Genomic DNA, 25001 nt, shown 5'->3' on the forward strand with positions numbered 1-25001 from the left:
CACCTCAGCTGCAGCTCTGTGAGAATGAGACAAAAATTAGACAATGTGCATTTGTCAAATCTGCACGTGTGTTAACCAGATAATCTACTGCTGTCCCTTTCCAGAATCATTTTAATATTCAAGTTGGTTCATGATTAGGATAGAAAAAGGCTGAGCAGAGTCTGTTTTCCTTGCTTTGCAAAGCCCTAACCCTGAGCCTGCTTTTTCTCTCTCCTTATGTTACCCCATAGATAAACTGGTCCTCGAATTGACCAAGCAGCTGGAGCCAGGTGAATACAGCATTGCCCTTGAGCTACAGGACGCCGGGGAAGTGTCCCAGACAACAACAGTCAAAGCCCAAGTGTGTGACTGTGAGGGGGCAGCCAAGAATTGCGAGAAGAGGGCATATATCGCAGGCGGGATGGGGATTCCAGCCATTCTGGGCATCCTTGGTGGCATCCTTGGCTTCCTGAGTGAGTATTTCCTGCAAGGTCTCATTGTGCCCTTGAAGGTGCAGGGGGATGGGAAAGTGATCCAGCCCCCTTCTCATATATTCTGTCCATTTTATGTCTGACACCAACACACCTCTCTTTATATATTTGTTAAGTTGAGACTTCTTCAGTTCTGTAAAGCAACTGACAAATGTAGTAAATAATAATAGATGGATTCTGCAACTTCAGTAGACCATGCACACAGATGCAGTTGCAGAGATAAATGTGTTTTGTCTCTGACACTTGTGCGGAATGGCACTGGCAGTGGCAGGGAGGAGAAATGCAAGGCATAGAAGCTAATCGGTGGAAGTTATTCTGGGTCCTCTTTTCCCCAGCAACTCAGATTTCGCCAGACATTCCTGCCTGTCCATTTTCCAAAGCAATACAAAAAAACCAGTATGATCGTTTTGTAGAAATAAATAAATGTTGAATGCTAGTTCCAGTAAGACTAACTTTGCACTAGTAGTATCTAGAGCCCTAGCTAAATGCAACGGATGAAGAAAAGCAATACCTAGAAATCTGGTTCCAAAATGTGATGGGAAGATAGATGTTTTAATATCAAGAGCTTCCAGTGGAAAAGGGTAGAGCTGGCCAGTGTGAAGTGCTGAGGAGTGGGAGAGAAGAGGACCTAAAGGACACGCTCCTTTGCCAGCTATTGAAACTTTGGGGTGTTTGAGGTATCTGCAGATAACACTTCCTCCTGTGCATCCATTAATTTAAACAAGTCTACCTTGAGTAAAACCATACTGCTGTGCTGCAGAGCTGATCTGCTTGCAAGCTGCCGAAAGGGGCAGATAAATGGCTTGCAGCTCTGGGTGGGCACTGCTGTAGGAAGAGGTATGCCTGAAGCTGAGACAAATACACCTGTCTGCCTGTTCGGTAGTTGTGGAAGTGCAGAATAGATCCCGCTCTGTTTTAGAGCTCCCTGAATCAGCCGAGCAGACAGTCCAGGCTGGCATTCACAGTTGCTTCTCCAACTTTATTTTCTTCCAGTCCTCCTGCTCCTGCTGCTGCTGTTTGTGAGGAGGAGGAAGGCAGTGAAGGAGCCTTTGCTTCCACCAGAGGATGACACACGAGACAACGTCTACTATTATGACGAAGAGGGTGGTGGAGAGGAGGATCAGGTGAGCTGCTGAGTCTTAGCCCAAGAGGGATGGGGCCACTTCTGTGGGTTGCCCACAAAAGCCATCACTGCCCTGCTTTGCAAGTCGTCATGCCACCTCTTTCCTCCCCTGCACATTTTTGTTCTTTTTGTGAACGTCACATCTTGCCACCTGACTTGTAGAGTAAGATAGTCCCGAGGTCACACTGCAAGCTGGCCACATCTCTTGAGCCTTTGCTTAGATCAGGGATAGGACACTTTTTTCAGTCTGAGGACCACATTCCCTTCTGGAAGCCACATGCCAGTGAAGGATGGAGCAAGAAATAAAAGTGGGTGGAGCAATGGGTGGGGCTCTTCTATACATAGGCTATAAGCCCAAGTGGCTTCACACAAACACACACATGTGCGCGCACACGCTCTCCCCCTCTGTTCATCCAGGCATATGATACATTATCATAGAACAAAGAAGCGCACATTCCCGCCAGGCTAAAACACTCTAGAAGGTTGCAAAGCACAAAGCAGGGCTAGCAAGAGGTATGTCCTGGGGTGGGGGGAAGTACAGGAGGGACCACATTCAGCCCCAGGCCTGAGCTTCCCCATGCCTGGCTTAGATCAAGCAGTTCCCATAAATTTACTTCATAATTTACTTTGGCCTGACCAGCCATATATTTTAAAAAATTAAGAAATGTATTGATGTCCCAAGGGAGTAAACAGCATGTGTTTATATACATTCATTTCTACACTGGAAGATGCATTCTGCCCATCTCTCACCATCTTCCTGATCCTTGTTAGCTAACAATGTTATGTCCTGCAAAAGGCCTTAAGCGATGAGTGGAAATGGTAGCATCTTATACCCTGGATCATCTTACTTACCTCTGGCATCTATTTTCTGAATGTGTCTCTCTACCCTTCCTAGGACTATGACATGAGCCAGCTGCACCGTGGCCTGGATTCCCGCCCTGAAATCACCCGCAATGATGTTGTTCCGACTCTCATGCCAGCTCCGCAATACCGCCCACGGCCTGCCAACCCTGATGAGATTGGCAATTTCATTGACGAGGTGAGTGAAACTGGCAGCTGAGCCACACAAAAGAGTCCCATAACATTTGCTGTCACTGTTAGCAATATGTTTGGATATTCCTCATAAATTGATGATGATGATGATGATGATGATGATGATACACTTCTGCAGTGGTACTGAAGTGTAAACAGTTTAGCTTTGATTGACCAATTAACTGAAGTTTGGGCATCTGATAGACAAACAAAATTGGATTTTGTTATTGATGAGTTTAAGTCTGTTTAGGAAAGAAAAAGAATTCTTTTATAGAACATTTCTCAAGTCACTACAATTCTTTTTGGAACAAATTGATTACTGTATCCATTTGCATGACTGATAATTCAGTGAAGATCTGTCCCAATTAATGACAAATCTTCAGTTTTGGTTATATGTATGTTATATTTTCCAGTCATATTTTGATTTATGTTTTCATTTTTATATTACTATGAAAAAATGCAATACAAATGTGGTGGTGGTGGGAGGAAGAGCATGCTTAATAACAGGGAAGAAAATTACCCTGTATCTGCCCAGTAGCTGGTCATAGAGTGTTCTCCAAAGTCATGTCTCTAGATGTGGCCTTGGGGTCAGAGGTCATGATTTTCTCCAGAGAGCTGGTATCTCATTGCTCTAAAGCAGAGGGCCACTATTGCCACAATCAACTTGCTCTAATGTGGAACAAACTGAACACATCTTCCTTTCCCTTCCTACAGAACTTGAAGGCAGCAGATACAGACCCCACGGCACCCCCATACGACTCTCTGCTTGTGTTTGACTATGAGGGTAGTGGCTCTGAAGCAGCCTCCCTCAGTTCTCTGAATTCCTCCAATGGTGACAGAGACCAAGATTATGACTATCTGAATGACTGGGGCAACCGTTTCAAGAAGCTGGCTGACATGTATGGAGGGGGCGAGGAAGAAGACTAGATGTCACTGGGATTAAGTAGGGTTTAGCTCTGTGTGGAAAGACAGAAATGAAATCGACTTATCATCAACTTTTCCCAGCAGCTGACCATTGGTCCAATTTGCTGCTCTTTCTTGCAAGTTGCCAAAATGCTGCATAAAACTTGCCTTACTCCCAATATTAGCCCCTCTTGGGGTGCATTCAGATGACCACATTTTCTTCATGATTCCACCCTTGTTCACCAAAGATTATGATTTCCATATAGGCAAGAGCATACATTATATGGAAACTTCAAGGATGTTTTTTTATCACTATCAGAGGCAATTTGCAAAACATACTTGATTTATTAATACAGTAATAATAGAATACTGTTTTCTAATGCACAGGCTAAGGTTTAAGGAATATTTTAGGGATGACTTAGCAGTTTTGTGAAATGCAGCTCAAGTTATGTGGTCTGAAATTGTTAACTCTTTGGGAACCCTTAGTACTAATGCACTTTAGGTGTTTCTAGCACTGTCATTCGAAAGCACTAACCAAAGATTTATTCCCAGGGCTGCTGAGTGTATCTAGCAGTTCTGTACAAGTGTAACACAAATGTGAAATTTGGAACTCGGAGAAGAACCTTCAGCCTCTGAATCTTGGCTTTTTTTTTCAGAGGGCAATTGGCTGCAAAGATGGATGGTCTCTGATTAACATAGTGGAAGCTGAGACAGGTTTTCTAGCATATGGAGAATGAAGCAGGCTTTTGGTGCAAATCTTTTTGCCCTTTCCTAAAAAAAGCAGGAACAGAATATGCTGTAGAGCAGAGGGGTGAGGAATCTCTGGGCTGTGGGCCAAACTTGGCCTGCCAGGGATTTGAATTTTTCCTGCAAGGTTGGGATCTGGCCCATGGATCAGAAAGTTTCCCTACCCCCAATATACAGGGTTTATCTGTAGATATATGTGGCGCACACTGCATAATTCATTTTTCCTTGGTGCAGGATTTTGGTAGTTTATAGGAGTGCTGTTTTTAGTGCACAGTTAAAACAGCTGTGATTATTCCAAATGCTTACAGTGTAATCCTATATGTGTCAATTCCTAGATAATCCCCTTTGAGTTCATTGACTTACTCCCAGGCAAATGTGTGTAGGATTGCAGTCCTAGACAGTAGCAAGATTTAAGAGAGAGCAGATGACAAGAAATCCCAGAGGAGGAAGACCAATATTTAGGGGTCCCTGATTCAGCTGATACCAAGTGCCTTTGCCCTGCAGCCTTAGCACTGACCTCTTGACCATTCTCTTGGTGACCTTTTGGACCTCCCATAATATTGCAGACATATGCTCATGCTATCTCTAACCATGTTTAAAACCTAATTTCAGTCCTTTATGCCATGGATTGTATCTTTTTGTGTACTGTTGTTCATATATGTCCCTTTCTGTGTGTGTAAAATGCAGTTGAATAAGGTGTACATTTTCTTTTTATGCATTTCTCAGCCAAGAAATCCATTTTTAATTTTAGGTGGACATTCTGGTGAAGGTGCCAGTTTTTTTTCCTACCAAGTGTTTTTCAGAGTTAACTGCTTTATATGATTACTGTACAATTGATAGGGTGGTTGTTGTTTTTTAAAGTGGCTTTCTCTGGTTTTAGGTCTGTATATTTAGCTTACCTTTTCGAATATGTAATGTTTAGAAGACAGGTGGAGGGGAACATGCCTTAAAAGCCATTATTTATACCTTTATTTTATGTGATTCCTTTTTAATAAGATTTTAATAAAAACATATTTTTTAAAAATGGTCTTTTTGTTTGTGGCTGGATTTCTCTACATCATTTTCTCAAATTGGTCAAACTCTTAAACTTGCAATATTTTCCTGACTCAGAATAAATGTATTAGAATGTATCAGCCATATTCCTTATTTATTTAAAGGATTTATGAGCTGCCCTTCAGTAGAGTTTCCAGGACTTCCTTACAAAAACAAGATCAGAAAACTTTAAAATAATAATAATAACGCTGTTGGATCAGACCAGAGATCCTCTAGTTCCGGTATTGTGGTAGGTGAACTGTGTACTGAGATTTGTAGTCAAAAGCATAACAAGGATTCCTGAGGAACATAAAAAGAGTGAAGTTAGCTTTAATTTCAGTTCTGAGTGAGTTCCTGAAATAAAAAAAGCTGCAGCATTTGTCTGTAGTGTTTTGGATCTTTTACAATATAACACTAGTCCAGCATCCTATTCTCACATTGGATGACTAGATGCAGCAGCACTTTCCCCACTCCTATGCCCAACAGTGGAAGAAGAACATAGCCAGTGTTGTTAGTAGACACTGAGAGCCTTAACCTTCGTGAATTTGTTTAACTCTTCTTTTAAAGCCATCCAGTTTGGTGGCCATTACTACATCTGGTAGGAACAAATCCCATAGTTTAACTACATGTTGTGTTCAGTACTTCTGGTCCATCCTCAATATTCCATTGTTCAGTTTCACTGGCTAGCCCCAGTGTCTACTATTCTGACTGGGATAAAACTTTTTTTTATTCACTTTCTCCATACCAAGCATAATTCTACACACCTTTATAATAAGAATGTGTCCTTTTCTTCTAAACTAGAAAGCCCCGATATAGTATAACAATAAGATGATTGGTGCTGAAAGGATAATAGTAGTGGCACCAGGCAAGTCTCCTTGTGAATGGAATATAACAGGTGGCCTCCCCCATGGGAGAAGGTTGCTCTGTCAGTTCCAGCAAAGTACTAAACTATAACTTATTTGAGTATCCCTTGCTCAGTCTTCCTATTGTGCCCAAAATAATAAATGCAAGAGAGGACCTACCTGTTCCAAGTCAAGGCTGAGTTTAAAGTGTGTGTAATTTGCAAGAGGCTTCTGCTGGAAATAGTCATTCCAAGCTGAGGATTGGTTTGCTAGCTAAAATAAATAAATGAACCTGTTACATGTTATATGCTGAGCCCATGCCAAGGGGATGTAGGACTATTTGTGGCTTTAAAATACTGTGAAATTAAGGAGTAAAGATGCAGGAGAGCCAGAAAGTCCCTAGTTCAAATCTTTCCCCTTTGCCATGAACTCAGCAGAGGTGGAACAGCAAATGTTGCTGCTCCGGGTTAAGGTGCTTAACACCCAAGGTTGGCCAAGTTATTTTGGCACCTCAGAAAGAGAAGCCCATAAATCTCTCTCTATATATGAAATATATTAATAATCCACCTAATAAAAGTGCAGGTCCCACTCAGCCTCTGCCTTCCTGTTTGTAATAGGGTACTGGATGGGGAGAGGATAATAATACTGGCCTACCCTGAAGGGTTGGTGTAAGGGCTATAACTAGGTAATGCATGTGAATCACATTGAACACTTCACAATACTATAATGTACTGTACAAAGTTTAGGTGCGTGCACGCTGAAGGCGCAGAAGAACGTGAAAGACGCTGAACAAATACATCTACACCATACATTTAAACCACACGACGTCTTCCAAAGAATCTGGTGAACTGTAGTTCACCCCCTTACAGAGCTACAATTCACAGCATCTTTACAACTCCCATGATTCTTTGGGGGAAGCCACAATACGGTGCGGATGTTACCTGAGCCTGTTCAGCGCCTGCCAGAGATATCCGGGACTCACTTCCTTTGAAATAAAAAACGGCACTGATGCAGATCCCAAACCCAGAAGCAAGTAAGAGAGCCCTTGAAGTCCAGTGGAGACGCACCCTCATCTATCGTACCTTCCCATAATGGCAGCCTGCTTCAGGGCGAGGACCTTCCCAAGAAGGCCGCTCCTTATACTACTCGCTCGCGTACCTCCAGACCTTCCCAAGATGGCGAAATGTGGCGTCCGACCTTCCTAAAATGACAGCACTGTCTCGGCTTATCCGACCTTCCTAAGATGGCGGCCAGAAGCGCAGCGTGAAGCAGCCGCGATGGCCGGGAGCGAGGCTGTGCTGAGGCGGGTGATTGAGGCGCTGGAGCTGCTACTGGGGACAGCCAAAGCTGCCGGTGAGAAGAGGGTGGGGGCCTTAGAGGCAAGGGCTCCTGCACCTTTGCGGTTCAAGGGAGGCTGCAGGCGGCCTGGTCGTTCCCGCAGCTGAACGGCCTCATTGAAAGCCCGTCTCTCCAGGGAATGCCCTCTGGTCAATTTTAGGGGGTGGTGTGCCGCGTATGGCTATTTTATTTTATTTATTTTTATACCTTTGTATCCCAAGAGTTCAAAGCGATATACTGTACAAAGTTATCACCCGCCCTCCCCCGCCCCTTGCTGGAAACCCGCTGCCAAACGGTACTGGTCGCGATGGGCTCAGTGTAAGGTAGCTTCTTCCTTGTTTAAATCAGCCCTTCATCCAGAACCATGAGGACTGGAAGCTTGCTTCGTTTTTAGGGGAGCGGCCACAGTAGTAGCTGCTTAGTAGCAGAGCACATGTGTCATGTGCAGAAGGTGTCCCAGGTTTGATCCCTGACAACATCTGCAGGTAGGGTGGAGAAAGACAGCCCACTTGAATCCCTGGAGAGTTATTCTGCCAGTCAGAACAACTAGGAAGGGCTTGTCACAACTTAAAAGAATAACAAAATGTCAGAGTAGAGGCAATACTGGGCTAGCTGAACTAATGGTCTTACTCTGGCACCTTCCTACAGGAATCCATGAAATGGTAAAAAGTGGGGCGGTCCAAAAAGCGGCGGGGTGTGTGTGTGGACATTTCTGAATGGCCCGGCTGCTTCAGAAGCCAGAGCAAGACAACTCAAGGTTCTCAGAAAAACAAAGGCTGCAGTCCTAGCCTCACTTAGAATATGCCCCATGTCCTTTGACTTACTTCTGAGTAGACATGGTTAAGATTATGCTGTAACCCAGAAGGGAGAGGAGAAACTTTGGGATGGGAAAAATATAAGAGTTCTGTTGGATCTGATCAGAAATGCAGGAACAAGCAGGGCTTGCAGACAAAAGCTCATTCTTGCTCCCCTGCAGCTGTTGTGATGGGTGACCCTAATTTCACCTGCGAATCATTGGAGGCTGCAGAGCAGCTTCCTATTTTATTGACTCTGTTGTAAGTCTTCCATTCTGCTTCCAGAAGCAAATGGTGGCCTGCATGTTTTGTCTTTTCACTACTTCCTGTCTTGTCCTGGCAACAACCCTGCAACGTAGGCCAGGCATTATTCAGCTGATTTAAGAAAGGAATGATCACTTTGATAGGCTCTTTAATCTGGCAAAGAGTCCGAATATACCTATATAATAAGATGCAGCTCCAAACCAAATGTGTTCAGCAACATTATTGTCTGACATTAAAAAAAAACATTCCAACAAAATCAGAAATAAAATTGGACTATTTCTGGCACAAAGAGCAGCATGCTCCTTTAAAACTTCTCATCAAATAGAGCAAAATATCTCATTGTTGTGGACTTATTAGAGATCCCTAGTCTGCATACAGAACCATAATTTCTAGTGTTTCTTGGGGGAGGGGGTTGTATTTCAAACTCGTTTTAGTGTGTGGTGTAAATATATTTGCTGCATGTGATCAACTGCCTGTCGGTCTTTCTTTCCAGGGACAGATTCAGGCCCTCTGCAGTCAACGAAGCATGTCGATTTGCTGGAATCGTTGCGCTTTAATGTATCCATTTTGGAAGAGAAGTTTGCCCAGGACCCGCAATGGGATGAACTGCAGAGGTTGAGAACTGAGGTCTCTAAGCAAGCTCAGTGCCTGGCGTCCTGCCCGGATGTGCCTTGGAATTTTACTTGCCATGTCTTGCTCCTTTTGCTGTGTCTCAAGCAGTGCATGGTTCTCTTAGCAACAACTTACTGTCCACCTCAGCCAAACCCCAAGACAGCTGAAGCTGCACCTCCTCTGAGTCCTGACACCCTCAGCATTGCCCAGGAGAAAACTGTGCAGGTGGCCTTACAGTTTGTTGTGACCTTGGGCATTTGCCCGTATCTCTTGCCTGGCGTTGGGCTTCCCCTGAGAAGCAGGACAGAATTCAGTGCCCTGGTTCAAGAAGTGGCTTCACCCAGATGCATTTCCAGTGCCACACGCCGGCTTTTTGTAACCTGCACTCTCCTAATGGAGGTTGCTGATCACACGTCCCTGAGCAGACTCATTCTCACACGTCACTTGGGGGATCTCCTGGCAGGGCTGTGCCAGCTCGGATTCTGTCCAGCAAGAAGGAAGGATGAAGAAGAAGCCAAGCCCTCAGAGGAGCAGATGGTGAGTTGTCAGCTTGGATTCAGGGCTGGGAACCTTCTGTGGCCTTCTGCTGCTGTTGGACTCCAACTTCCATCAGCCCCTGATGTGATGGGAAATGCGTGTAGTTCAGTCTTCCCCATCCTGGTGTCCTCTAGATGTTGTGGGACTCCATCAGCCCTCCCTGGCATGACCAGTAGTCAGAGATGATGAGAGTTGGAAGCCAGCAATGTTTGGAGGGCCACAGGTTGCACATCTGTGGCATAAAGAGTATATTTTGTTTAGCACCAGTTACCAACTCCGAATAGTCAGGATGGGCATCTCAACATTTTTATAGAGCATCACTTATATATGATGAAAAGTGTTTTTGATAACTTTCCAAATTTTGATAACTTTCCTAATCTGTCGTCTCCTTAGAAAATTTAAGAGAGAGTGTCTTACATTGTTGGAGAAATTTAAAAGGGGTTCCTGGATTGGAGGTGTTCCTCCCAGAAACCCAAAACCCAACGAAAAGGATGCAGGCCTTTATTGAAATACAAATAGGAACAGCCTTTAAAAATCAGGAGGCTGTGAAGAACCACATCCAAAGCAATGTTTTTATACACTTCCAGATGATACTCATAATTTCTATTCACCAATCAAAGGATCGCAGCAGTCTTAATAGTTGCAAAACAATGTCACCATTCTGAACCAATCAAAATAATTTGGCTCTTCAGATCAGCCCTCATTATAATATCATGTGATTATATATAACCATTTTTCAGTGTCTTTTTTTACTGAGACTTTGACTGATTGTCCTATTCATTCAGTGTCTCCGAATATGCCATTTGATCCGTCTATAAAACAATTCAAGATTAATCACAATTGCCATGCCTAGCTGATTCTCTTTTCATGCATACAGTGGCCACCATAGAGTCTAACAGTTTATTCTTTTCAGTGTTCTGTAATGGAGATTCGCTACATGCAGTACGTAAAAGCACCTAGTTCTGTACTGTAAAAGCAGGCAAGCACAGGCCTTTTCAGTTTAGCTAGGCCATAGGCTCAAAAGAAAACGGAACCATCAAAATGATACAGTATGAAATTATTATTTTCTTCATCCTCATGATCCCACTGGAACCTTCTGTGCAACTCAAACATTGGACTGGTACAAGTGATGGTGTCTGGGTTTGAGGGATGCAACCTATGAAGCAGTAGCGGTTCAGCAAACACTCAGTCATTTGCAGCAACATGGGACATTGGAATGACATCATGTAACACTTTGCTCAGGTTGGACATGGGCCTGGTAAGACTATGTGCAAACTTGTCCGCATCAACAAGGTCTCTCTCTGCACTGAGATAATGTTGACACAACAGAACATTGCGAATGACAACATCAAGTTTGTGTCAAACAGACCACAAGGTGCAAACAAGATTGCATCAGTGCAATAACCCTCTTCATGTACCCAAGGCACCTGCCTGCTAGCCTGAGAGCCAAACTAGATGCTACTCACGGAGTACGAACAGTCTGTTGATTGGTTTTAAGTTACCTGAAGGGCTGTTTTTGAGAGAAAAGTAGCTAAATATGGTGATTTGGTGTAAAACTGGAGAAAGGAAGAGGGTTAACATCTCTTAACTCAGACTGCTGTCCTTTTGCAGCTGCCTTTCAGAAAAGAAGAACAAAGAATAGCAAGCTGTGGGGAGGTTGATCTTATGTCTTCTGTGCAGTGTCTGCTTAGGAATGCAGACCTTTGTGGAAGATTTCAGCACATTGCCGACCACCCAGTAGAGGGAGTCAAAGCCATACTGTACAATTAATTTTACTGCTGCTGCTGTTTTATGCAAACTTTTTTTAGGGCCTTACAGAAGAGGAGCAAAGCAGCTGCAGGGAGGCATTGCAAGGCCTTCTGAACAGAGTTTACCAGCCGCTGGTGGTTCGAGAACTGCTGCTGCTGCAAGGTGGACCCAAACAGGTACTGCAGGTGGACCCTGCTTCCTGGGGAGTCTAAGTGTGCTCACTGGTGTGGCTCTGCAACCCATTACTTGTCCTCTTCTTCCCTCTTGACCATTCCAGAGCTCTGGTTCCAGTGGACGCAGCAGTGAGCATGGTCTGGCACCAGCCCCAGCCTGGCTCCGGCGTCTCTGTGGGCAGCTGCTCTCTGAGAGGCTGATAAGACCGGGTGGTGTTCAGGCTGTGGTCCGTGGCATCCTGGAGGGAGCAGGAGGTGAGTGAGATGATAACATAAGAAAAGCTATGAGTAAGCATGGAGAACGGGGCACAGTAGAACTGTATAAGATTATGCCTGGCATGGGAGAAGATGGATGGAAAATAGGTTTTACTTCCCCTCCCATAGTACTAGAACCCAGTGAAGCTGAATGCTGGGAAAATTCCTGTGGCATGGTGATGGCCACCAACTTGGATGGTTTTAAAAGAGGATTAGACAAATTAATGGAGATTAAGGCTATCAGTGGTCACTAGCCATGATGGCTTTGTTCCAGCTCCACAGTTGGAGGCAGTGGGCCTCTGAATGCCGGTTGCTGGGAATCGCAAGTGAGGAGAGTTGCCGTGGTACTCGGGTCCTGCTTGTGGGCTTCCCACCGAGGCATCTGGTTGGACACTGTGAGAACAGGATGCGGAAGAGATGGGTGCCCTTTGTTTGTGGACTGAAGGTGCATGTAGTCCAGCCTTCTTCCCAGGGGGGCCTGTTAGAGGCCCTCAGGAAGCTCACCAGCAGGGATAGGAAAGCAACAGATGTCCCCGTTTTTTAACAGTGAGCAATCGGAGGTAGACTGTCTCTGAGCCTGGAGGTTTCCTATTGGCATCCTGTCCTCCATGAACTTATCTGATCTCCTTTGAATGCCATTTTAGCCAGTGGCCCCTACATCCTGCAACAGTAAATTGCCACAAATCCCGCTAATTCTGTTAACCAGTGTGAGAAAGCATATTGAGACCTGGGAGTTCTGTGACTCTTTTCTTCAAAGGTTATTTAAGTGTGTTTGAGGAATTTTGCCTCTCACTGCTTCAGTTCAGTTGGTTTTGGATGACAAGAGGCATAAAATACACTCTTTCAAATGGATCATCCTTGGTTATTGCAGGTGTATGCTGATTTTTAATGATTTGCAGAATTCTCCATCAGCTTTTCTGCTTGACAGAGGTCTGTGAAACTTGAAAGCTTGCAGACTCATAGATCTACCAAAGTTAGTCCAATAAAAGCTGTCATTTTAATGGCTTTGTGCCAGCTGCTTATTGAGGAACATTTGGGATCACCTCATTTCCTCTTTACAAACTTAGCGTGTCAAAATGGACTGGAGCACTCCCCCACCCCAGATTTTAGTTGTTGTTATTTTAGCTTTGTTTACTAGATAAGAAATAAAATATGATATGGTAAATGAGTTCACTCTCTAGGGCATTAGAAAATTCGCTAATGCAAAATGAAAATTACCTTTTCAAATTATCCTGATTTGCATGGGAAAACTTACCAGAATTTTTTCCTGAAAACCCCTACTTTGCACGCAAAAGGTCCCAGGTTCAACCCCCAGTTAGTGCTGGGAAAGAGGCCCTGTCTGAAACCTCAGAGAGCTCCTGCTGGTCAATTGCAACAGTAGTGGCTAGATGGACCAATGGTGTGACTTTGTATAAGGTACCTTCCTATATACAGGCACCCTAGGGATTAGAGCAGGTCATCAGAATGTATTGCAATTCAGAATGAGCATCAACTGGAGTGTTCATAGTATCCTAGAACCTAACAAAGAGTCTATCTTGCCTTTGTGCCTTCCAGCTGGGGCTACAGGTGGCAGCAGTGCCGAAGCAGCAGCAGCAGCTGACTGGCGGAAGTGTGACACTGTGGCCAGGATCCTCTCCACTTGTCCTCAGCAGTCTCTGTCCCTGGAGGATTATTGCCAACAGGTGTGCCCACAGGTATGTCCTTCCTCCACCTTCCTCTCCATTATTCTATCTATATTCGGTGGTGTTCTGTAGTGCAGGGCCTTCCAATTGGGGCATCATTCCTGCAGGGACTGGTGGTGGCATCCATCTGTCTTGAGAGACAATAAAATGCACCTCTGGGGTGAACTCAAACAGCATCGCCCGCTGTGGCTGCAGAGACTGGTAACTCCTGTGTTGTTTTTTACTGCATTTGCAGCTCTGAAGTGACCTCTCCAGAGTGTAAGCCTGGGCAGTGAGCATGGAGGTCCTGGGCAGCCCAGATGACAAGGACACCCCCCCCCACTTGGCCTTGCCAACGTGATCCAAAGGAAACCAGAGCGATCTATTTGTCACCTACTTGACTGCAGGAGTTGCTGGAAGGAGGTGTATAAGATGCCGTCCAACTGTCATAGGGACTCCAGTGGATTTGTGTAGGGTTTACTCCTTAGCCTTTTCTTCTCCCAGAGATGTACCACAAGGCAGTGGGTGTGGATTTTTCCTCGGGGTTTACTCCTGAAACCTTTCTCATGAATGAGAATACCCACAATGCAGTGGAGGTTTAGGATCAGAGTTTTACTTCTCCTAGATGGGCTACCTTCCCAGGTTGATGAGCTCCACCTGCCCTTCATTTCCCTCTACAGCATGTGCAGTAACTGTGGTGGTAGCAATGGTAATAGCAATAGTAGTAGTAACATACTACATTTACTACATTTATTACCAAGCCTACACCAGTAGGTCCCAGGGCAGGTTACAACAGTGTAAAATTCAGAATTAAAAACAGTTAAAACAGAGGACAGTCACAGGAATAGGGCAAGTCCTGAAAACACACATCTCAGCTGTCAAAGGCCAGTCTGAAGAGACCTAATATGAAACTCTCATTGTTTATAGGCCTATTACTAAAAAAGGGCATACTTGCATTTGCTTTTTATTGGCCTATTAACAATGAGAAGCACACGCACGGTTTTAGAAACACTGTTTAATGAAGGATCAGCGGCCGAGGAATAAACAGCACTGGAGAGCAATGCAAATGCAGCCCCCAGCAGTGGCTAAAGAGCAGTCTGTGTGCCATTTCTCTCCCAGGTTCTGCAGCTGTTCCTCATTCAGGATAAGCTGACAGCCCATCAGTTCCAGCGAGTTGCCACCACGACTGTCCTCTCCATGGCAAGACAACACCCCCAGCAAGCCGAGAAGCACCTGCTGCGTCCCATACTGGAGCCCCTCCTGCGCTGCTCAGATGATGTGACAGGTAACCGCTTCCTTCTTCTCGACCACCTGGACCAGACTAAGGAATCTGACGGCCCCTGTGAGAGGGGCAGGTCGCCTTCTTTGTACCTGTCCTGCATCATCGGTTCAGGCTGTGAAAATTGTTTCTTATTTTGTTCAATGACTTCATTACTTGGAATCATTTGCTCTGTGATTCTTGGATATCTCATTTCCTCAGTGACAGAAGCCTGGCGGGCTCTCTCCTAGCAGCCCGTTACAAACTGGGCAGAGCTCCAAGTAACTCATTCTGTACTTTATGGACCATTCTGTTTAATTCAATTGCCATTATTGTGTTGCATTAAATGGAGCAGTCCATAAAAGCGTGATGCATTGAGCACCCTACCATGATTACAGGGGGTGGGTTGCCCTTTTAGGGCTGCAGTGACCCATGGTCAGTCCTCCAGGGAGAGAATTGTGAAAGTGGTCATGGTGAGATCTGCCTTTCAAAAGACTTTTATTTATTTTTATTTATTGACTTCATATACTGCCCTATACCCGGGGGTCCCATCAGCTATTCTGTACTATGTTTTTTGTTTTTTAAAATCCTCCATCGTTAATGAATCTTTTGGTATTATTATAGTGAGCGATCCATGGGAGCAGTCATTCTAAAAAAACCTTAATAAAATAAACAAACGAACGAATAACTGATATATTTGAAGGCTCCCACCCTACAAAAATGCTTTTGAGGAGTTGGACACAGCCTGCAGTGTCAGCCTCCCCTGTTTTGATGGGTTTTGATGATCTTATTATTCTCTGTTTTGTTCAGAAGTACCGCTGAAAGAGCTGCTGGCAGGGACTGTGTTGGTGAAAGAGGAGGAGCTCAGTGAGTGTGTGGAAAGTGTGCTTAAGGTACATCATTTAACCTCGCTTCCTGTATGCCTTGCTAAAACTGAATATTGCAAGCAGGGAAAGCGACACTTTCAAAAAGTTCTCTTTTCAATTGGACCACCAGAACAGATGGTTCTTCAGCTTCCCACCCCTTCCCTGGGGAAACAAAATTTGTGTCTAAGCAGTTTAAAGAACTTAGCTGGGTGCCCCCAGTGAGAGTCAACTGATGGGTCATATGCCACAATGCCCCTGTGACCTCCTTCCAAAAGCAATGCATGGACTCCTTCACAGAGGTGGTCCAGCTGCCTGTTGCCTCCCTCAGGAAGCAAAGCCTCCCTTGGATGCTGCTGCAAGTTCAGTGCTTGCACAAGAAGCTGAGCTGAATAGAAGACTTGCATCCTTGTTGTGTCCTTCCTTGCTCTGCCTCTGATGTGGGACTATATATAAAGGCAGCTGATTCATTGGTATCCCAGTCAGGTGCTTCAAACACCTTGTAGCAGCCTTTGCCAACCTGGAGCCCACCAGATGGTTTGGACTGCAGCTGTGTTGGCTGGGGCTGATAGGAGTTGTAGTCCAGGCATCTGGAGGACATCAGGGCAGGGAAGGCTGAATGGCACTAATGACGCTCAAGGAGTAACAGGAGGTGCTTGAACCCAGTGGCTAAAGTCCTGGAGACAAAGGAAAAGAAGCATCAGCTGCAGCTGGAGACCTTGAAGGAGCAGATTATCTTCCTTGAGCTGCTCTTTTGAGTATTTCCAAAACCGATGCGGTTATGTTAGCTTCCTAGCTGTTGAGAGCACCCACACCTCCAAGTCCTGAACACTGATGGTGACCTGCTGCCCCATAGCAATCTTGCTTCCCTTCTTCCCCATATCTCATCTTCCATCTCCTAGGACTTGCTCCATGCTGTGCCCTGTACAGATTGGTCTGCCAGATGCAGGCCTCTTGTTTCACTTATGCTTTTTACCTGGTCAGTTTATAAGTGCATTTACTTTAGAACTGGTGGCAATTAACTTCAGTTATGCTTCCTCATCACAGTTTCCATGCTTAGGATCACAGTGTAGTGTATGTGCGTGCGTGTGCATTCAGCTTTGCCCTTCATGCTCTGCTCAGCTAGGAGTAATTCCCCTTCTCATACGGTGGTGCTAGCCCAGCACTTTGGAAGCATAATCTTTTGCTCGTTTTTCCAATTCATTGCCAAGCAATATAATAACTGGCAAGCCTGCATCAGAATCTGCAATTTCTGCATGGGACAATCAGCAGTCTAAAGTAGATGGATAGGGATCTGACCGAGTGGCTTGCCAAGCAAGCAGAAATCACTGGAACGAATAGCGGCTGTACTGCCTTGTGGCTCTGCACACTCCGGCCTGGGCAGGGGAAATCAGCAGAGATCACTGGGGGAAGGTAACTGGAGCCCCTTTGCCTTCTCAGTGTCCAGTGGGTCCAGTGCCTGTCTGCCTGTCTTTTAAAGCCCATGTTGCAGCCGATGCTGCAGGATGAGGGTCTCCCCACCAAGCTCCTGATTTCCAGCTCTTGAAGAGGGGCTTAGAAACCCCTCAGTCTTGATGAAACGGATAGATGCAGTCAGTGGTAGACCTTGGTGGCCTCTTGCCTTCAATTGGACATCATTGCTGAGGCTCCCCGAAAGCTCAGTGCCCAGTGCGACTGAACCAGTTGCGTTCCCCTAGATCCGCCTTGGATGAAGTTTGTCCTTTTTGAGAGGAACAGCATGGCCTTTCAGCTGTATCCAGGTTAGCCGGTTGTGGACACAACAGGTAAAGCAATCTTTCTCTTTCTCTGGAGGTCAGCTTGCTTTGCCTTGGTCAGATTCCAACATTTTGGGCAGCACAATCCCATGCGTCAGGCAGCCAAGCCACAAGCCAGCAGCGCTGAGATCTTTGGCAGACACCTTGGCAGTCTGAGCTCTTAAATACTGTGATTGCTCGACAGCGTCTTGGGCAGTAATGATCTGTTATAATGAGCCAGCAGGCAGGAACGGGTCCCAGAGGCCGCACGGTGGCCGCTGTTCCTTCTGAAAATGCCTGGGAGCACAGGGTGGGTCCATTGCTAATGGCAGAGTGCTAGAGCCCTGACAGAGGGGAGATTAAGATGGCAGATTGGAGCTTGAAGGTGTTTCTGGGGCTTTGCCTCCCAAGTGTCATCTGATGCCAGAGTGGGAAACTCATCTCAGGACTTTAGCAGGAAAGCAGCGAGTACAAATAATGCTCATTGAGGATGAGTGGCTCCATGGGGGATTAGCTCAGGCGGAAATAATAGGCCATATTTTATAAAGGAAATCTCTTTCTCACAGAGGTGCTTTTGTGTGTGCACGTGCGTGTGCGTGCTGGGACCAGGGATACCATGAAGGTCTAAGACAATGTGACTAACCAGTAGCCCTCTAGATGTTGTAGGACTCCCAGTTCCCAGCAGCCAGCATGGCTAGTGGTTGGGGTGATGGCAGCCACTGATGTTCCCAGCCTTTCCTTCAGGCCATGGTAGTTCTAAAAAGAGTCTCAGAGCAGTCTGACACCTTTACCCAAGACTGTCACAAATACAGTCGTACCTTGGATCCCGAACGCCCTGGAACTCAAATGTTTTGGCTCCCGAACGCCGCAAACCTGGAAGTGATTGTTCTGGTTTACGAACATTTTTTGGGAACCTGAATGTCCAACAGGGCTTCCGCAGCTTCTGATTAGCTGCAGGCACTTCCTGCAGCCAATCAGAAGCCGCGATTTGGTTTTTGAATGTTTTGGAAGTCAAACAGACTTCCGGAACTGATTCCATTCGACTTCCAAGGTAAGGCTCTAGATAAATACATCAGAATTCTGAGCAAAGAAATGAGCTTTCAGTTATGGAAATCTGCATAGGTCCTAGCTTGTCCAGGTTTATCACACCTCTGCTAGCTCTCATTGCCCATGCACTTCCAAGCCCATTTCTATATCTATAACCTTTATGTTCATTTCTCAAGGGTTATTGCAGAGAGCAGTGCCTCTCAAGGTGATGGCGGGTTTTGTGCCCAGCCCTGTTCTGTGTTTCTGTGAGTCATAGTCCACAGGCAAAGCAGGCATGTGCTTCCTGTCTCTCTCCATCCACTCATTCCATGGTGCTTCCTCTCTTGTCTCAGGTGTACGTGGTTGGCAATGAACCCACAGCTTTCCTATTGGACTCCTTGCAGCCTGTGCTAGGAACCATCTTCTCCCTCTGGTCTTTTACGAAGCAGAACGTGTCTTTCTTACGGTAAGGTGTGTGGCTCAGAGGAAGGGCTCTGCAGTCAAAGACCATCTGATTTCAAAAAAATTTCTCCCACTGCATCTTGGGAGAAACATCCCTCTTATGGGGGCAGTTTCAAGGACCTGAAAGACAGGCAGATGACTCTCTCTTACTGCTGCTGCTGTGACTTCGTCACTTATAAAGTAGCACTATATGCGTTGGCAGCTAAGAAGATCAGGAGAAAAGAACTAGATAAAATAGCGGTCAATTGCAAAGTTGATTCGGACATTTACGGTAAGCTGGCACATTCTACCTGAGAACTCCTTGATAGTCTGTCGTGTGCAACAATATAATTCTTAGGAGTCGTGATCGTGGTTTATTGTATCTGCAGTGCCTGATGTTTTTATGGTTATTGTTGCTTTTCTTTTTGTTTCCTTTGTGAATGATGCCATGGCCTTTGGCTAGTGCAATAAAGTTGTTGTTGTTGATGATGATACTGCTGCTGCTGCTTTGTGTGTGTATGTGTGGCTTGCTTTCTATTCACAGACAATGAGGCAGTGTTTTGTGCTGCACAGCAGTACCTGGAGACCAGACTTCCTGCTCTAAGGAGTTGATGCTGGCACAAGCTGGGGATGCAATTAGGCAGATCATATCTGAGGGAGTTGGATGCTGCTTCTCATGAGAGAGACACATCTTCAGGACTTGTCCAGGAAATGGGATTTAAATGTTGGCAGATGCAGCTCGGAACATGCATGATGAGCCCAGCACTTCTTAATGGTGCAAGGGCAAATGCTTAGGGAGCTCTTGCAAGGGATACAGCAGTGGTGGAGAACCTCCTCCTGCCCAAGGGTTGTGTTCCCTTTGGGGAATCTTCCACAGGCCAGTGGTGGGCATTACCAAAGGCAAAAGTGTGTGGAGCAATGAATGTAAATTTTACTTTTGTACTGTAGGTTAGTTTCTGTACATACTTGCACAATCTTCTCTATCCTCTATCTTGGCATGCAAGAGGCATTATCAGAATTTAAAGACACATTCCAGCAAGGCAAAAACATGCCTGGCCTATGTGAAATGACCAGTGAGAGGTGACCTAGGGAGAGTATTGAGGGTCAGGTACATAGGCCTGGAGAGCTGCATTCAACCCCCAAGCCTGAGGATCCCTTCTCCTGAGATACATGGGCCTCATGTTAAGAAAAGGTGTGGACTAGATGCAGCAGTTTAGAGCAGTGAGGGAAGACTCCTCTGGTCTACCCCATTCTAGCAATGGAGAAGTCCACTGCCTGATTTGGAGCCTCTAGGACACTTCCAGGTTCACCTGCCCTTTCTCTTCAACCCTGCCAGGTTCAGATTGGCACATGCTTGTTCTCCCTTGGACTGCTTGGCAGTCACTCATTGCCACATTTCCTTCCTTGTAGCACTCCATGCCAAGAGATCCTGTTATGGTTCTTGGAGAAATGCAAGAGGCAAACCGCACTATCCGTCCTGGAAGGACTTGCAAGACTTGGAGGAGCCACCCACCTGCTCCATCCGCTCTGTCAGTTTCAGGCAGGCAGTGAAGGGGGCGCTGTAGTCACCATCAAAGAGACTATCAGGTGAGAAACTGCATGTGGCTTTCCAGTCCTGTGTGGCTGCAGGCTGATGTTGTGGCTGAGCTTGTTCTGGGGTGGTCTTCTCAAAGCAGAGAAGATAGAGCCTTGTGGCTGTCTGATTTCCAGGGTTGCCTGTCCTGTGTCTTCTCTGGAAGTGGACACAGCACCTCAAAATACCTTACTGGAAATGTGAATCTTTCAGATAAGGTGTTTGTGAAGCTTCAGGCTCGTTGGCACAGGTGGCATGCTGGGGGAAGAGGGCCACAGCTTTTCTTGAGGCTGGGCAGACTTGTGTCACCTGCATTCATGTATAAGTGGTTGCAGACTGTGAAGTGGAGTGAATGCTTCTGTCTGGCTCCTTGAGCAAGTAACAGGACGTATGGAAGTGTTGCTTCACTTATGTGTCCTTAAGAGCAGTTGTGTGTACAGTATGTGCATGCCAATTTGCAGAAGGGTCGCAAAGGGATAGGGCTAACAGTGGCTACGTTCTCCCTCTGCTTTTAGAGACAGTCTGCTTCTGAATTACCAGTTGCTGGGAATCACAAGTGGCACAAGTGCTGCTGTGCTCAGGTCCTGCTTTTGGGCTTCCCACTGAGGCATTTGGTTGGCCCTGTAAGAACCATGTACTGGACCAGATGGCCCCCTTTGGCCTGATTCAGTAGCTAAGCTCTTCTGATGTTCTCATTTCTTTGTGAATGAGTGCTGATGTAATGACGAAATGATGAAACAGTGTGAAGCCCCAAGCACTGGGGAGCGATGTGCTGGAAGGAAATGGAAGACTCATCAAAGTGGAAAGAGAAGGGAATCTGGGGCTCTTGTGGGCCTTATCTTGGACTTCCAAAGTTCTCCTTGCCAGAGGCTCATGTAACTGAAACTGAAAACCACAAAGCTGTCAGCTACAGGGGCTGCGGGGAGGGCTGGCTCTGAGGAGTCAGCAAATGAACAGAAGCGAAAGCTCAAATTCTAAGCCCAAGAACCCCCAATGACTGCTGCATGCACGGATGGTAAACACTCCCAGTATGCTAATGGCAGGCTACAGGTAGGGTCGTCATATTTTGGAGAGCAAAAAAAGAGGACACATTTGCTAACTTCTACTTTTAACTATGGATCACTATGATGACACTACCCATGAAAAAGAGGGTGTGTCCTGGAAAAAGAGGACATATGGCAACCCTAACAGGAGAGAAGGGGAACCCTGTTTTTGGAGTCTAGTTTATCACCTAGGCCATACTCAGTGCAGCAGTGCTACTCAGGTGGGTGGGGGGAGACATTTACAGAGCTCTATTGCTGCTCTGTGTTGAGAACAGAATGTCAAAGTTGCTCCCTTACCTCACCCCAGCATATGTGACTGAGCTGAAGGAGCCCATTCCGGCTCTCACAGCACCTGAATCAAACCCTTGAGAATCAGAGGGCGAAGGTGCACTCTAGCCTCCCAAGTGTGCAGTGCAAGCTCCCCCCTTTCCCCTTCTTGTTCAACCAATTTCAATGTCAGATTTTCCCACTCACAAGCACTGTGTTTTATAACCTGGGATCATTTTTGTTTTGTCTTTCTGCAACCATTCCTGTGTTACCTGGTGGTTTTCTGTCTCGCTGAAGGTGCTAATTAACTTCATAATGTTATGGTGGTGGTGTTTTCACCAATTACTGGTGTAATGAATGGAAACTTCACTTTGCGCATAATTGTCACAGACTGGACTTTTTATATTTCTTAGCCATTTGGTGTCCAGTTCACATTCGTCCTCCCCACTCCTGACACCCCTGCCTGCCAACTGAAGATAGCTATTCATACATCTCCAGTCCATGAACACTTGTGCCTTATTTGCTAGCCTTTTAAAGTGCTACAAGCCTCTGCTGATTTAGTGTGTTGCCAAAGAGTTGCCTCTGCCTTCTCTTGAATGTTGGGCTTGCAGTGTGAGTTGACTTGCAGAGTTGAACCTCCACTCTTGCTTTCCACGAGTTTGCCATTCATGTGTGTAAAATACTTCACCTAAATCACCTCATTGTGATCCTAACAGCAACCGGGTAAAGCAGGCTAGTGTGATTATCCCCTGTTGCAGATGTGGGACTGAGACAGAGAGAGAAAGAGAGTGGTGTATGGCAGAGGCAAGATTCAGATGAGGAATTTCCTTATCTCTTAGCCTAGCCTTCCCTAACCTGGTGCCCTCCAGATGTTTTGGACTGTAACTCTCATCAGCCCCAACATCATATGGCCATATTGGCTGAGCTGAGGCTGATGGGAGCTATAGTCTAATACATCTGGAAGGCCAAGGCTGGTGAAGTTTTTATTAGCCATTCTGCCATGCTTTGTTCTTTTATTTTTCAAAACATGAGTGGTATCCTTCCATTTTAAAAACTCCCAGGGTGGCCAATACCACCAAAAACAAAAAACACCTGGCAGCAAAACCCAATGTTCGTATATTTAGCCCTACAAACTTATCTGAGGAAACTTGGGCCTCTTGTGCTAGTCAAAGCACAAAACCTAATCCTGTTAACCAAGGTAGCAGGGAGTGTGGGGAGTGGAAAACCTCTCCCAGCTCACATTGCATGCTGTTAGAGCATTGCTGCAGAGCATTGCTGTCAACAGGCCTGTGATCTTCCTGCACACAGTGAGGGAGAGCAGGCATGCTTTTGGGTGGCTACCCTCTCAAATCAACTTTCTAGGCAGACTGCTGGACTCTTGGCTTTGCAGTGTGAAACATTACCCCAGGATATGGTACCCTCCACATGTTGTTGGACTGCAACTCCTGCCATGGCCGTCCTGGCTGGGGCTGATGGGAGTTGTAGTCCAAAACATCAGGAGGACACCAGGTTGGGGAAGGCTGCTGTAGAGCTGTTCAAGTGCTTCTTAAGATTGTTGATTAGCAACACAGCTGCCTGCTCTTGGTGGCTCAAAAGATCCTCCCTCTGTTAAAGGAGGTGGCCTGAGGTCACTTGCAGAAGGATGGAAGTGGAATGTAAGATGCTCAGAGTTGCTGCCAGGAAAGCTGTGACTCCCCTTTGTGAAACTTTTCCCTCTTGTTTCACAGCGATGAAGATGAGGCTCTCTACCAGAAGGTTTCCTCTGAGCAATGGCAGCTGGAGCAGCTTGTGGAGCTGCCCTCTCGCTGCCAGAGCAGTGGCTTAGCCGGAGACTTCTTCCTCTGTTGCCTAAAGGTAGGGGGCCCTCTGGCATCTGGGCTGCTTCATCTTGGCAGTTGCTTCTGGCTGTTTAATAATGTATCTGCAGGAGGTGCAGGAGTCTTTCTTCCAGGTTAAAAATATATATCAGGTAACCACAGGTGATGGGAAAGATCCTTCTCTGCTTGAACATAGGAAGCTTCCTTATACTCAGTCAGACTACTGGCCCAACTAGCTCAGTAGTGGCTACACCCTGGGATGCCTTGAATGATGGTCAAGAGTGCTGCAGGCAACAGTGGCCTCTGTGCCTCTTTCCTTCCCTCCCTCCTCTGATGTCCTCTCACATCTCTGGCTCCCAAAGGCTTGCACGGCTGCTTGTTGCAGCAGCCCTGGCTATAAGCTCCCCAGGCGAATAATGCCTCTGGGGCTGGCCAGGGGGTGCTTCCCAGGCCCCTGTGGGGTAGTGTGAGGAGGCACCTCTCTTTGGGGCACAGGGGACTGCTCAGAGACCAGGGGTGGCAGCCCAGAGGACTCCCAAGGAGAAGGGAGAAGAGAGAAGGTTGAGGGAACACTCCACAAGGGAGGGTGTTCGAAAAGTAGTGAGGGCTGCCAGTTCTACAGGCAAGAGGTGACATAACTGGGCTCCTGAGCCCCACAGGGGTGCCACAGAAAGAACGTAGATGGCCAAGGGAGCCGTGGACCCAAAAAGGTTGAAAACATCTGGGCTACACTAATGGATAGCAGTTCTCCAGGGTTTCAAGCAGGAAGTTTCTCCCAGTCCTACCTGGAGATGCCAGGGACTGAGCCTGGAACCTTCTGCATTAAAGCAGATGCTCCACCACTGAGCTACTATTAACCCTTTCTGTGGTTTTAAGGGACACCCCCCACCCTTAGGCAGGCAACATTGGAGAAGAAACTAAGAACTTTGCAAAAAAGAAAACAACCCCTTTAGCTTAAAGTGGGTTCCTCAACTCCTCCTCAAGTCTCTGTTTAACTAATGCAGAGTGATTGTTCTCCCACTCCAACACCAACCCTTCAAAGATACTTTCAGGGATGCAAGAGGCAAAATGATGCAACTAGACAGTCAGGCATCAGCTCTGTGAGAGGCAGTCTTGGGTGAGTGATGAGTCAGTGATGGAGATGCAAAGCATGTGAGGTTTGGCCTGTTTGTTGAAAGTTGTGAACTTCCTTTATTGTGCAGTTCTTTTGAAATGCAAAAAAGCAAGGAATGGCTCTAGTCATTTTGTGTGGGGCATATAGTTGGGAAGAAAGATGCTCTGGAAATTCGCTGGAGCCCCTTTTGAGTGAAAGCAGCTGATTAAAGTATGTGCATACTCCTGACAGTGAAGTTTTGCTGGTACAAATATTGCAGTGTTACAGATGGATGCTAATGGCAGGGTTTTTTGTGTCTGCCTCCTGCACAGCG

At 46.1% G+C, this 25001-nt stretch overlaps 2 protein-coding genes and 1 long non-coding RNA gene across 5 annotated transcripts in view; 2 read left to right on the plus strand and 1 right to left on the minus strand.

Moving 5' to 3' along the window:
- The window catches only part of LOC310768310 (B-cadherin-like), a 31124-nt gene extending 25823 nt beyond the window's left edge, over positions 1–5301 (plus strand). The window contains exons 13-16 of the mRNA XM_083626240.1: positions 231–452; positions 1464–1594; positions 2489–2632; positions 3340–5301. Of these exons, the coding sequence (XP_083482366.1) occupies positions 231–452; positions 1464–1594; positions 2489–2632; positions 3340–3552 (710 nt within the window). The 3' untranslated portion in view covers positions 3553–5301. The remainder of the gene's footprint in view (positions 1–230; positions 453–1463; positions 1595–2488; positions 2633–3339) is intronic.
- Positions 5302–5403: 102 nt separating this feature from the next.
- On the minus strand, positions 5404–7284 carry LOC310768381. 2 transcript variants are annotated; one of them, XR_014551291.1, is made up of 3 exons: positions 7232–7284; positions 6330–6422; positions 5404–5607 (listed from the first exon to the last, which is right to left on the minus strand). It is a non-coding gene; the product is annotated as an uncharacterized lncRNA (long non-coding RNA). The 2 variants fall into 2 exon arrangements; XR_014551292.1 differs by lacking the exon at positions 7232–7284 and adding an exon at positions 7091–7224.
- A 93-nt stretch (positions 7285–7377) lies between these two features.
- The window catches only part of TANGO6 (transport and golgi organization 6 homolog), a 49273-nt gene continuing 31649 nt past the window's right edge, over positions 7378–25001 (plus strand). For both annotated transcript variants that reach the window (XM_083626233.1, XM_083626234.1), the window contains exons 1-10: positions 7378–7502; positions 9039–9694; positions 11503–11619; positions 11721–11871; positions 13426–13565; positions 14652–14817; positions 15601–15683; positions 18787–18899; positions 20285–20461; positions 23485–23611. In XM_083626233.1, the coding sequence (XP_083482359.1) occupies positions 7427–7502; positions 9039–9694; positions 11503–11619; positions 11721–11871; positions 13426–13565; positions 14652–14817; positions 15601–15683; positions 18787–18899; positions 20285–20461; positions 23485–23611 (1806 nt within the window). In that variant the 5' untranslated portion in view covers positions 7378–7426. The remainder of the gene's footprint in view (positions 7503–9038; positions 9695–11502; positions 11620–11720; positions 11872–13425; positions 13566–14651; positions 14818–15600; positions 15684–18786; positions 18900–20284; positions 20462–23484; positions 23612–25001) is intronic.

Source organism: Podarcis filfolensis (assembly GCF_964270895.1).
Source record: "Podarcis filfolensis genome assembly, chromosome: 8".
Classification (NCBI taxonomy): Eukaryota; Metazoa; Chordata; class Lepidosauria; order Squamata; family Lacertidae; genus Podarcis; species Podarcis filfolensis.